General features: G+C 37.5%; 1 protein-coding gene across 14 annotated transcripts in view; it reads right to left on the bottom strand.

Moving 5' to 3' along the window:
- MCF2L (MCF.2 cell line derived transforming sequence like) overlaps nucleotides 1-13,757 on the bottom strand; it is a 155,458-nt gene that overhangs the window by 6,610 nt on the left and 135,091 nt on the right. For 8 of the 14 annotated variants that reach the window (XM_061377650.1, XM_061377654.1, XM_061377660.1 and 5 more), the window contains 14 exons: nucleotides 12,982-13,048; nucleotides 10,239-10,354; nucleotides 9,185-9,254; nucleotides 7,946-8,038; nucleotides 7,692-7,784; nucleotides 6,205-6,330; nucleotides 5,246-5,467; nucleotides 4,622-4,714; nucleotides 4,030-4,108; nucleotides 3,811-3,877; nucleotides 2,352-2,467; nucleotides 1,610-1,696; nucleotides 699-758; nucleotides 247-321 (listed from right to left, as the gene is read on the bottom strand). In XM_061377650.1, the coding sequence (XP_061233634.1) occupies nucleotides 247-321; nucleotides 699-758; nucleotides 1,610-1,696; nucleotides 2,352-2,467; nucleotides 3,811-3,877; nucleotides 4,030-4,108; nucleotides 4,622-4,714; nucleotides 5,246-5,467; nucleotides 6,205-6,330; nucleotides 7,692-7,784; nucleotides 7,946-8,038; nucleotides 9,185-9,254; nucleotides 10,239-10,354; nucleotides 12,982-13,048 (1,364 nt within the window). The remainder of the gene's footprint in view (nucleotides 1-246; nucleotides 322-698; nucleotides 759-1,609; nucleotides 1,697-2,351; nucleotides 2,468-3,810; nucleotides 3,878-4,029; nucleotides 4,109-4,621; nucleotides 4,715-5,245; nucleotides 5,468-6,204; nucleotides 6,331-7,691; nucleotides 7,785-7,945; nucleotides 8,039-9,184; nucleotides 9,255-10,238; nucleotides 10,355-12,981; nucleotides 13,049-13,757) is intronic. The other 6 variants (XM_061377662.1, XM_061377664.1, XM_061377663.1 and 3 more) reach the window with 4 other exon arrangements.

Consider the following 13,757-nt stretch of genomic DNA (forward strand, 5'->3'; position numbering starts at 1 on the left):
TCCTGCTGTCTCCTAAAAACTAGTTAGACATATGCTACTTCATCTGATGTCAAGGTAAAACTTCAACCAGTTGTGCTATCAAAACCAATATATATAGAAGCTGATAGATACACTTGGAAAAACTCAGCTGATATCAATACTGCTGAACAGAACAGCATCATGTAGGTATCCCCGGTACTCTGATGTAACACATTACACAAGGGACATGTGGAAATTTGTGGAGTACAAGATGTGGTATCACTATACCTCTTAAACCAAAAGGAGTTGGGTCACTCACTACTTCATGCCGTTTAGCTTTTTTGTCAGGACTGGTAGAAGAAGCTGCAGGAAGGATGAATAGGCAAAAAACACAGAAGAGAGATATTGAAGAACTGGAAAAAAGAGAATAAGTGGAGTGCATGCTAAGTACCTTTGAGTTTACACTGGAAAACAACTGGATTTCTGTAATCTCCCTAGTTTTAGCTGTCACTAGTCAATTACAGTAGAAGGAATTAATTATTTACATGTATTTGGAGATATTGGAGATATTATTTATTTGGAGATTAAATTGACAAATTTATTTTGTAGTAGTAGAAGAATGTTTATGCAGTCTTTTCTAAATGAAGTAGACATGAACTAGATACAATTAATTTCAATTTGAGATGAATATTACCAAGTTAAGCAATCATTTTTATATAAATCTAGTACTACAGCAATACCTGGTCCTGTAAGAAGGATCATTGGCAATGTCTGGCTTTTAGCAGAAGCAGATGGAGTTTCTGTCAAGGCAAGCATTCGATATTAGAGCTCACCTCACCAGCATCAGATACATGACCCTAGAGTATCTCCAGAAAGAACTCAAAGGTAATGAGGTTTTAGAAAGGCATTCAGAAAAGATGCTTGAGGAAAAAAAATAATACATCATGCTCTTGAACAAGTGCCATCATCTTAATGCAATTTATACTGTTCAGAGACAGCTGTTTAAAGCAAAGTGAATGTATCAGTGCGATTACTTGGCAGGAGGAAGCAAGAATGGTCTCAAACCCCCATTGCCCATTTAGGAAAAAAAAAAAGATAATTTCTAGGAACATAGGAAAATTATTGTTTAATTTTGTATTCAGCAAAACAATGTTGTCATACACGTTCTGCTGCAGTCATGTTTTGGGAAGTCTGTTAGCGAAGATGCCAATAGAGAAATACTCTAGAAAACCTTGATTCCTTTTTGCCAAGTACAAGTGCATTTGGGGCAGATCCACAGAAGCAGGCCAGGTGTCTGATCTGAAGACAACTGACTTCCTCTAGTTTTCCTACAGAAATGAGGCACTACAAACTCTTTCCTTGGACTTGATAATGAGACTGAAGGCATTGGAAACTGCGCTCCTTCCCTTGCAAATCCAACAGCTCCACTTTTCCCAGCTGCATCATGCCCTCCCACTCTGGAGCTGGTTTCTCTTGATATCTCCTTGCCAGGGTTTGTGACTCAGGAGCCTAGCTCGCACTTCGGAGAACAACCTATTGCATACACCTGAATATATGTCACACTACACACACACACACAAAGTGATGCTTCAATTACAGCTTTAAACAAAAACCAGTCTAACAGTCTAGCCTATTTTTATTTTTAAATTACCTTTCTGACTTTTGAGGTTAGTAAAGCCCTGCAGCGTAAAGCGCTTTTTTGACAGTACAGAGCATTCTGAGGTAGAGTTAGTGTCATCTACAAAGGAAGAGAGAGACACAGAAAGAAAGGGGAGAAGGCCATGAAAAGATCAAGGCAAAAAATCATTTGCAGCCCTGACAGGGAATCTGCATGGTAAGATGAGAAAGAACAACTGAAAGTCCAGGTACAATAGAAGAACCTGAGTGGCCAGTTGCCCTCAATGTGCAGGGGCTTGTACTGCCACTGGTTCAGTAAATAATCTCCATGAAGGGAACCAAAACTGGAGAAAAAAAAATAAAGAAAAACACCACCAAAGCTTTTCAGAACAAGTAATTCCAAGAAATTTATCCAGAGGAAGAGAACCTTGAGAAGCTGGGCAGCTCTAGGAGAAGATCTGCTTCATAACGCATAGTTCCCACCTCCTTTTGGCTACCCTTCATTCAAAGTGGCTTTGGGCCTGTACACACCACACAGTGGAACACAGAAACCCCAGGCTATGGGCAGATGGGAATGGCATGTGGCTGCCGAGTGGGTAGCACTTTGTGGGTGGGTTGCCTTAGGGCTGAAAGCAGCAAAGCCCTGCTCATTCAGGTGTAATGCAGCATTTCCCTGCACTACCATGTCTACTCTGCTGGTGGATCTGCCTGTGCATCTGCAGTGCAGGCATGCTCTTTGTAATTAAAGGCAACAAAATACATATGTGTAAACTCACCTTTGCCTTTCTCAGGGTACTTTGGTGCTACTGTGGTGCCAAAACTTTCTAGACTTGCAAGATCAGCTTTTCTCTCCTCCATTTTTTTGGTGTTTCTGATGTGGTTCCTTGAAGGACTGTTTATTGGAAGAAAATTAAGACAATCAATCCATCTTCAGCAAATTCAGGTCTGAACAGGGGTGATGACCTTTGCTCATGATCTGCCTTTTACATACAGATACCTATGCTGAAACCCATTTTTTAACTACTACCCAGATCATAGCTTCCAGGACTGAAAAAGTCATTGGTGATTGTGCATTTAAAGACCATGAGCACATATAAAGGAGAAAGGCTCCCCTAACCAACTGCATGTATTATGGCAGTGGGAGCTACTGAAAAGTAGCTCAGGGCAGCCTCCATTCATTCTCAGCTACAGGACACATTCTGTGCTGAGAGGTTCCTCCTGAAGGTACTAAGGGAAACAAACAAAAGGAAAAGAAAGGAATAAACTCCGCCCTTCAGAAGCTCTTAACCCAGAACTGATTGGATACATAGGTTGAAGAATGTATGTTGGATCTTGCAGTTGGGTTCCAATCACAACTCCATTTGCAAATGGACTGGAGAAAGACATCCCACAAATACTATACATCTGAAAAATTCTCCCTGAGTGATTAATTCGCTTCATAAAACATGCAGGGGAAAGAGTTACTGATACTTTTTTTGAGCACACACCATGTGGGAATGACTGAAGATGTCAGCACAAAGGGTTCTAGGGGTATATATACATACACTTACTAAAAAAGAGTGAGTAGCAGAGAATTAAACAGAGGTGTCAGAGAAGGGCTGAATAGAAGATAAAAGCAGAAGACTATATAGCATGAGCAATTAAAAACAGGAAAAGAAGAAAAGCTTGACACAGAAGTTGGGACACTGAACTAACCAACACATCACTTTTAATAAAGGAAACTGAAGGAACAGAACAAACAAGAGAGAAAAGACAATGCCCTGGGGGCAAAAACCCCAGGAAGATAGCAAGACACTGGGAAAGGAAATAAAATATAATCCAGGTGAAGAAAAAGAACAAAGAAAGAAGAAAAAGGCTGCGCCACATAACTTTTATCTGGGATGTAAGGTATATCATTAGCTGTTCAACAAACAAAGCCATAATACCATCAGGATTTTGGCTGGCACAGAAAATTGCCTTTATGTGTTCTATATCAAGTGGCGAAGTCTGTGCCACTGCTCCTCAGTTTAACAGTTCTGGAGATGTATAAACTCTAAAGTTCACAGCTTTATAGTCGGAAGAAACCCACTTTTTCCCCTCTCCACCCTCCTCCCCCCAAAAAATCCCCCAACAAAAACAAAAAACCAAAGCATAAAGGGGGCAGTATTAAGGGGTAGGAGTAACAAAGAACTACAAACTAGGTGTATCAGTATATTTACATGACAGCCAGGCAAATTTGGCCACATACTTGCTTACCTTGTACAAGATGATGCTGGTAGAGGTAAACTTTGTGTTTGTTCTAGTGTCCTGTGCTGACTAGCTTCTGTAATGGAAGAAAGTAAAAGAACTACTAAAACCGATTTGTGTTTTAAGCTTTTCATTTCTACAGTCCTACACAGTGAAGATATACAGGGCAGGTTTTGAAGTTCAAAGAGAAGAGAAATTAAAAAAATATGTACATCCAAAATACTTTACCTCTGCATGCCTGCAGTTGACTCGTCAGCACTTTTCTTATTTCATTTACCCAAGTAGCTTTAACTTCAGGTGTTGGTGCCTACCCGAAAATAAATACAAGCTGCCATCAAGCATAGAAGACTTATTACAGAGTTGCATTCCAAAGCACAGCCTTGGAGGAGTCATTCAAGAGAGACACACAGAGCTGCCTCTCCAGTCCTTAGTCAACAGAAACTAGTTGTTAGAAGTGGAATACACTAAGGCAGAGGCTGTGCACGTGCTACAGCCAAACACTGGCTCCCAAGCCATTCACTACTTCAGTAAGAGCAGTAGTAATGGTGCACACAATATTCTCCATGGATGTCGTAAAACACCATTACTCCACCCCTTGCATCACCCTGCCCCTCCACCCCCAAACCTTCCAAAGACTCTGCAATTTAAATCTATTAAGAAACCACCTTATGGATTAATCTGGTGGTGCTTTGGGATTTTCTACATTTCCTCATCACTACCTATTAATGATAAACCAGTGGAAGGAAATTCCAGATGTTACAGTTAGACTTCCCCCTGCCTTCTCTCTTTTTCTTTTTTTCAGACATGGTTATTTATTTACCTGTATAATGTAAACTTCTTCCCTTGCATTATACCAGATTTCAAATTTTTTTGCATCACCTTTGACATTTTCTGTTATTCCAACTGCTGCCATCTGGAAGCAAAAAGAACAAAAGCTAACCTATCACATTGTTACGGAAGCAATGGAAACAGGCAGCTACTGGTATTATCTGGTACCCTATTTCTAAAAAAGGAAAACCACATTTGGCTTCTTGCTCTAGGAAAAGAACAGCTAATAACACATGATCTGCATGTTGGACATACGAGATTTAGCACTTTTTATCAGCTTGGCTACCTTGGAAGAACTGACCCACAAGACATTGCTTTTAAAATCCAGACCACAAAATCTCTGATCTATTTTATACTACCCTGCTCTATATTCAGCTAGACCAGTACAGTTTGGACTTGGAGTCTCAGAAGGTAATTTACACCCCTTCTCCTCCAATTCTCTAACAGAAAGCAACACAAAGTAACACAGACCTGCAGCACCACTTAGGCCTGCTTGAAAGGGTGAAGTTCCCAGTGCAGAATGGTAACACAGCTTTGCAGACAAAAACCTAAATGCTGTATTACTGCAGGCTAAATCCATAGTACCTCGACCTTGCAGGACTGCTAGGTGTCTTACATTTAAGGAGTGTTTGTAGCTATAAGAAGGTGCTTTCTCATATCCTTCTCCGTTTTCTTCTCGCTTTTTACAGAACAACACTGCTTTCTCATGGAGGAAGAGATGTCGCTGCATTGGCTTGAAGCGTGCCAAATCTTTCACCTTCGAGTGACCCTTTTTATGATCAGTCCAGACATTGAAGGATCCCTGCATTAAAAGCTTGCCTAGTTCATTCAGGTTACCCTGGAACAACAACAACAAAAAAGTGATATTTTTAAGTACAAAGAGATAACATCAGACTAAAAAGCGTATTCTGAACATGTCTTCACAAGTTCTGTCATTCCAAGTAATCTCGCACATCAGTGTTTATGTTGGGTTTGGAAACATAACAGAAGTAAAGTCAGTGTTGGATTTTTACACGTATTTTTTTCTCCCAAACACTGTAAGACGGGATTTACAGTCAATAATACCAGTAGCAGAGCTACACAGATCTACACATAGAGGGGAATGTACACTGTGCATATTATGCTCTTTGGGTTTTTGTCCCCCAAACTCTACTCCACAGCTGCTTATTCTGATCTCTTTTACTGGAAGTTTTGAGTGTAGTTTTTTACACATGGATATAAAAACTTAGTAGTGACTCCATTTGGCCATAGCCTAAACCACACTCTTAATGACAATTTTCAGTCTCTAACTCAAGTGTCAAGTAGATCAAAGGAAAAAACAAACAGTCAAGGCATCCTCAGATAGACAGAGCAAAATACTATTCATAGGAGGAAAACTTCAGAACAGTACAGGCAGACCCATTTTGCATTAGTCCAACTTTGCTGATACTATGATTTTCACTACACAATTCAGTTTAAGGAAACTTTTTGTAAAATGTTCTTCTCATTATTAGTATGCATATAGGGTATGCTGTGCATATATCTAAGAAATGAATGAAAAGAAATTTAAAAGTAAGTAAAAATACTGTTACTCACATCGTAGCCTGTAATAGCTATCTGGTGCATAGAATCATTAACTGCTTTGAGAATACCCAGTATAGAAGTTAATGCCTCCTGAAGATCTTCAGCACCTTCACAGTTTTTGCTGTACTTCAGCATTTCCTGAGTGGGCAGGGAATGACAATGTACTTATTTAGCTTTGGAAACATCCGGAACTAGAAACAGTCACATCTTAACAATGAATTTGGGCAAAGATTTTAAGGTTTTATACCTATGATCTAGCTGGTTAAATACTGTCTGGAACTCAGAAGACCCTAAGGTTTTAATTCTCATCTCTGCTGCTGATTAGCCAAATATATTTCATTAATCTAGAGGTTTTGTAAACTCTACCTAAGAATTGTACAAACCTAACTTTGCAACCATTTTTTCACCACAATGGAAAAAAAATAAGCCAAAACAACCCAAAACAAAAACAAAAACCTCAAAACCTCACAACAACCCCCCCAAATTATATCTGTAACTTTTTGGAAGTGAACAACATATGTAAACACATAGGTCAATTTCATTTACTGTTTCAATTATGGCGAGGCCAGGGATGCTAGTAATAGACTTAACCTTACTGCACATTTTAAAAGTCATCCTTTCTCCAAAGAGCTTATTGGCAAAAGTGTGTCTTCCAATTTGATCCACATAAACATAGCTGCAAGTTCATGTGGAACCCCCCAGACTTCACAGTATGAGAATAAGCATTTACTTGTCTACTGTGGGCAGTAAAAAGACTTCAAATCAAAAACCTTTCTAATAATCCTCTCTTTGCACAAGCTTAATGTGATTAATTTTAAAAAGCTATTAACTTCAGCTCAGTTTTAACTTCAGAGTAGATTTGGTTCAAGGCAATTTTTTTAAACTACTATTAATCACCGAAACATGTGTTTATGTGGGAAATATTCTTACTTTAAACATGACAAAACCTTTTACGTTAATTTGAAAATTCATGATAGGATATTGCCCTCGTTTTGTTCTCTCAAATGTTAGCACATTTAAGTAAATCACAACAGCACCCTTTGTAAAAACACCATACAGTGCTCTTGGTCAATTAAATTTCCTAGAACACGCTTCATAGAACCCAGCAAGGCAAAAATCTGTAATACTGATGAGGTGACTGTAACTGGTGACTATAACTGTAGTAACAAGTACTTCAAATACTATGTTTTCTTTGTTGCAAAAGTTTCTTGGTCCTCCTGTTTCCCCTAATCATTTTTGCATTCTTCTCTTCAGCCAAAATATAAGGGCAAAATCAGTTACACAGTGTCCCTGTGTAACATTTGCCTGTCTACTAGCAGCTTTTTGGGTGCATGAGGAAAGAACAAAGCTGAAAGCTGATAGACTGGGATTTTCTCTGTTTCGATTTATACACCTGTCCAACTAGCTTTTAGGTTTCTCTTCAGCAGGCTGAGAGAAGCAGCATTTAAAAAAACCAAATGCACAAAATGTACTTAGCATTATACTTCAGTAACACATACCTTTAGCAATAATTGGTATTTGGTTATTCTTTGAACAGGTTTCAGCAAGTATGAGTCCAAACTGAGCTTGTGATCAAGTTTCCTTTGACATTCCTGTAATCAGTGTTGGATTCCATCAGGACACTAATCAATATTTTTATCAATATTTTAAAATCAATATTTATCAATGTTCTTGAGATGATTAAATAAAACAAACAAAACAAGCCACAACAAAACCAACATCACAGTTATTTTAGACACTCAAGCAATCTTACTTGAAAGAACACAGAATCTGAAAACTGCCTCCACAGACTTTCAGACCGAGGTTTATTTTGACAGTATTTTTCATAAATCTGGAAATCTTCCATCTGAAATGGGGGATACAAGCAAAAAGTTAATAAATTCTTGTAACTTTAATATACAAAGTTCATAAGATTTTTTCTCTTTTATCTATAAGGCTATGAAAGAACAATGACAAAAAGCAATTCCTTGAGGTAACTCAAGCAATAAACAATTATTGAAAATCACTGATTTTGTAATGGCTACTAATGGCTACTTCGAAGATCAGAATAAGATGTTCCTATTAATATTTGCTTCAGCTGCATGTTAAGTAACTAACAAAGAAGCATATATTTTCTTTACAAATGTATTTCTATTACAATACGCAAAATACTTCTATTTATGCCCAACCATGAGTTCCTCTGTGCAACTTATTTAAAAGTCTTCCCCTTTTTCTTTCTACATTTTCTTTTTATGAATGTGTTTTGGCCTGGGAATTGCACTACGGTAGATCAAGCAGTTTGTTGCCCCTTACCACTTCAGTACTTGTCAAAAGCAAAATGAAATAAAACTGTTGAAACTGTCATAGTAACTATAAAGGAAAGACTAGACAGGAAATCAGCAAGCACAGAAGTACTTCTGTCCCTCAATTTTAGGCAACAGCATCTCCATGGATGTAGTCTGTAAATAGGAGGGAGAGGATGGCTTCTCCCAGGAGTTTTAGAGCATCAATAGGCAGCAGCAACAGAAGATTGATTTCCATAAGCAGATTCCTATTTAGCCCTTCAGCATGCTATGTGTGAGACTCATTGTTTAATAAATCCCAGAACAAAAGTGGGTTTATTTTGGCATATCTTTCTCTTTTCAGAATAAAAATATTTTGAACTTAGCTCTGTTAAGGTGTTCTCTTTAAAGAAAACAGAAAAGAACGACAAGAAAGACTAAAGAAATCTACCTAAGTAAATCAACCATTTATAGTGATGTGAAACTGCAGCGCATGACTCCATGTTTTCCTAAATACTACTTTAATAAAGTGGTTTTGTTTCAACAAGGTAGTAGCTCTTTCTAAGAAAATTAATCACCCCACACAGCAGAAAATATCCCTTCTCTCAATTAACATCTAAATTCTCAATGTGATACCCACTTGACAAAGGGGACATGGTGGCACATGACATGAAGACCACTGTCATATGCTACAGCTTCTGAATTAAAAGCCAGCAAAAGGTGACACATACCTGATCCAGAAAGCACCGTCCTACTAGTTCTGGGTATTCCACATAGTTTTCTAGTTCTCTCAAGAATATTCTATGAGGAGCAGAGAACATACATTAAAAAAGTTGCAGTAAATGTTTACATCTTGCAATTCTTCTAAACTTTTGGAAACAAAGTTGTAATTCTCTACTCCAAAAAATAAAAAAGGCTTCTAGATCATGTACTTAAAAAGGGATAGCATATTAAAATATTCTGACTAATTTCTTTTCAGTTAGTGTTGCTACAATTGAAATCAAATATAAGATTGGGGAAGGAAGGGGGATTTTGTTTCAGCAGAAGTATTTGTAAAGTATAAGTTTAGAGTTTCCTTCCAAATACTACTAAACATCATAAAGCAAACAAATGAACCAAATCCCACTTTCCCAGACAAAGAAAAAACAAAAAACAAAACCCAAAACAAAAGAAAAAAACCCCCAACCCAACACAGAAAAACCCAAACCAAACCAAATTCAACTTCCAGTGTAGTTTTACTGGAATAAGAAACTGTTTAACATGCTTAACTTCCCTTGAAAGTACTTCTCTTTTCTACCAATTAAAATGTCATCCTGTGAAGAATACCTCTGTAGTAGCAAGGATTGAAACTTTACAGAGAGGTCCCTCAAGTGTAAAATTAACCAGTCTCAACCAGATGTAAGAGTTAAAAATTTGTGGTTTAGAATCACAATTTACTTCCCATAGCAAATTTCATACACCCCCCCCCCAAAAAAAAAAAAAAATCCCAACCAAACCAACAACCTTGCTTTAATTAGGTTTTAACCAGACCCTAATACCTTTCTTCAGGAAGAAGATCACAATGCAATAATTTTACGTGCGTACCACAGTTATTTGTATGAAGATTCAGAATATATGTTCACCTGTTACAGATATTTTGCTTTTCCTCTTTTATGCAACACCAATTTTGACACGTCAGACACCCAAGTGTGACTCAGTAAAGATCTTCTAGCAATTTAATTCAGATTAATAGAGTAAAAAAACCTCATCCAAATGCTATTTTTAGATCTGAATGCAAACCCTTACCTGTTATGAAAGTGATAAATTTCTTCCATGTTCCCAAACAAGATGTCCTTCTTATTCTGGAGTTCTGGTGAAATGAGATGAGCCATTAAGGGGTTGTCCATCTCTGCAGCATAACCCTGCAACACAGGAGAGAGGCACACTGATTAGATCCCTTTACTTACAATATTCATCTCTCATTGACAAGGCAGTCTGCCTGCAGGCTGACATATAGCAAAGAAAGAGCTTAATATTAATCATGAAAAAAGGATACAAATTCTGGTTTTTCATCAGTCCAGTAAGACACACCAACAGTCTTTAGTAAGACATGGAATAGTTACTGCAAATTTAGTTAAGATGAAACAAAGTTTGCAATCATTTCCACCAAGCAAAGACTATGCATTCCCATACTGCTTATAAACTATAGTTTGTACTTTTTCTGTTAAAACTTTACCCATCTGCATTTAAAGATGCAATCCCAGTACACACACAAACCTTCATGTCAGTCTTAGCTATTAGTATGAGGGAACAAGCTGTCTGTAGTTATTTGCAGGTAACAGAACATTGTGTTAGGGACACTGATATAATGAACGGCACTGAATTATAACACAAGTGCACCTACAAGTAAGATTCTTAATTTCAAAGTGATGTTCAAACTACAAAAACTAGAACTATCCTAGCCTGAACAATTCAAGCATTTGGATAGGACAGCAATTAGATTTGATTTGGTTTTTAACCTGACAGAGCTCAGAACTTTAGAATTCTGAAAAAATAAAAGCATGAAATCCATACATTTACAAAAAGCTTTTGATAATTTTTTTTCACTTCAGACTGATGTAGTACTTCTTTTAAAAGTGTAATATAAAACCTCTTCATGTTTTATTGCCTTTACAGTACTTGTGTTTTAAGAAAGAGGAGGGAAAGCTACACTACGCAGCCACAGGAATCATTTAATCTTCCTTTAACAATACATAAGGCTTTGCTTAAGTCTTCCATCTGAAAGCTGTTCTAAAAGCATTGAAATAAATGGAAAAAGGAATCAAATATAATAAGTAAAAATAGACTAAATCAATATTTTTCCCCAGTAAAAATTACTGGGTTTCACAGACTAAAGGCAGATGATCATGGTTATTAATGAAAGGGAAACTATCAAGCTCGGATAAAAGCAGCTATTGCAGTTTCAGACTGTCATGGTTTAAACTCTGCCAATAATCAATTTTTGGAGCTACCTTGTTTTTTTTACACTGGGAGCTTTGGCAGGGAGAAAATGCATGGCAATTTAATATGTCATAATAATGAGACACTTCCCATACAAAAGAGTATCAGGTTATTTTACAGGATAAATGGGAAAATTAATACAACAGGAGAAACAAAGGAATTTGGAAAATAGCCAGAGGTATGGATTAATAACTAGCATTAATTAAAAGCTGGAAGACTGCCACTGAACCATACTTCAGCAAGGATCTCATCCAGAGTTACTGTTGTCAGTCCCAAACACCCGAATTCACGAGAGATGAATCCTAAACTGCAAGGAGGCACTATGAAGTGTGCCTGGCATGGTCAGGGTATTGTAGAGCCTATTACACTGTCAGAAAACCAAGACAGCTTGGCGTAGCAAGACAAGGGTTGCACTATATTCTATGCAAAACAAGAGTAATAGAAAGATTCTGCAACAACCCTCCAGTAGCAGAAGTAAGGGCTAAAAATCCTTGAACTATTTTGAGTCTTTATTTTATGAACAGAACCACAGATAGCATTGCATGCAAAAGCACAGAATAAAGTGATGCTTAAGGTCTAACTCAAACGCATCTTTCCTTCTTACCACAGAGCAGATACAACCATCCTACTGTCATCAACTTCCTAGCACTTGAAGTGGATCCAGGACATAAATGTTATGGGAAGCTGAGCACAAACTATGCAAAAGCAAGACCAGAGTTCAAAACCCTCATACATTCCTTTAACTTGAAGGTATGCTTCCAGAAATCATCACATCCAGTCCATAACTTCAAACAGCTCCTATTTAGGAGCTTAACGTTGGCATGGACACCAAAAGTACCTGCTTGGTTCAATTACAGTTCATCAACCTCAGTTATCTGCAGCTTCGTCACCCCCTACAGACAAATGAGACTACAAGAAAATGACACATCCATGTCTGGAGACTTAGCAGACTTGAGGAACAACACAGAATACTGCAGCATATTTTACAACCAACTCAGCAGTACTGCAACTGTGCCTTCACAAGTAAGGAGCAAAATGAATATCATCCTTTGTTCCCTTTACAGTTTTGAATGAAGGTATTATTATTATTACAGGGAACCCTGTTCCCACTATTGTACCCAAGAAAGGTATGCAAAGAGGGACGCAATAAACAAATTTTCTCCTCTGACACAAGGTTCTCTTGATGCAGATACACTTTCCCGTGTTACACATGACCTTCCTGGAGCTGACCCAAAACTCTGGAATAAACTTATAAAGGAATCAATGATCATTAGAAATCCGCTATGTTCCACCTAAATAGTTATGTGTACCTTGTTTTCTGCCCAATTTGTGTTTTCTAATACAAAATACTAGTTGCATGAATATTTCTAGAAAACAAAAATCCACATTCCTGACTCCGTGAAAATATGATGCAGAGGAGAGGTGTAATGATCACACTGCTTGACAGGACAAGCAGACACATTACAGCAATAAGGAAAGCATCAGAGCATCCATGAAATGGAAGAGAAAAATAGATTCACTAACAGCTGCAGTGGAATTGAATTTTTACCTCAAGAACACAGAGAAGTTCTTCCACATATGCTCGCTCAGTCTCAATAAGTTCATTCATTACATGCCTGTAGACAAAGAACGGCAATTAGGGCAGGTTTATTCAGTTATGCAAAGTAATGAGGCAACATTAACTTCGTGTTTCTACTTTACCTCAGACAATAAAAGAATAATTTCCAGGTAACGGAAAATGTGATGTTTCATGGGTATTTCTGTCAGCAGTTTATGTACCCTTATTGCTAAGCACATATTCTTAAGACATTTTAAAATCTCTGAAAATGTGTTTAAACAGGAAAATAAGTCAAATCTAGCATTTTAAGTGCTATAGTAACTGAGCTGAAGCAGTGAAGCATTTTATCATTGTATATACAAAACTTTCATATGCTGTGTTCACAAGTATTACAAGAGTTGGCGTTAGCGTTGCACAGAATTATCAAATACAGACTTAGAGTTACACCAACCCTTTTAAATTAATGGCATTTAGGGCAGTCTTTTAATATCACAATGCTCCTTTAAGTTCCCTGATGGTTAAGCAAGCATGCGTCTCCCAACCTCCTCCCTTTGTGATTTTGTATGATTTAACATGTTTGTAATGGCGAAAAGACAGTAGAAGTATCTGGTTTACAAGTAGAAAGACAAGCTCTGCTATACACATTGCAGGTGGTAGTAAGTTACTTTCTTAATATAAGTGATGCTGCTGAGTATTTCATTTAAGAAATTTATCTTTTTTGTACGGTTTTCAAAACAGGGACTAAAAAGTCAAATAAAAAGACAAAG

This window comes from Neopsephotus bourkii, unplaced genomic scaffold, assembly GCF_033783945.1.
Source record: "Neopsephotus bourkii isolate Nb327-2 ecotype Australia unplaced genomic scaffold, CSIRO-AGI_Nbou_v1 NB_1760, whole genome shotgun sequence".
In the NCBI taxonomy this organism is placed as follows: Eukaryota; Metazoa; Chordata; class Aves; order Psittaciformes; family Psittacidae; genus Neopsephotus; species Neopsephotus bourkii.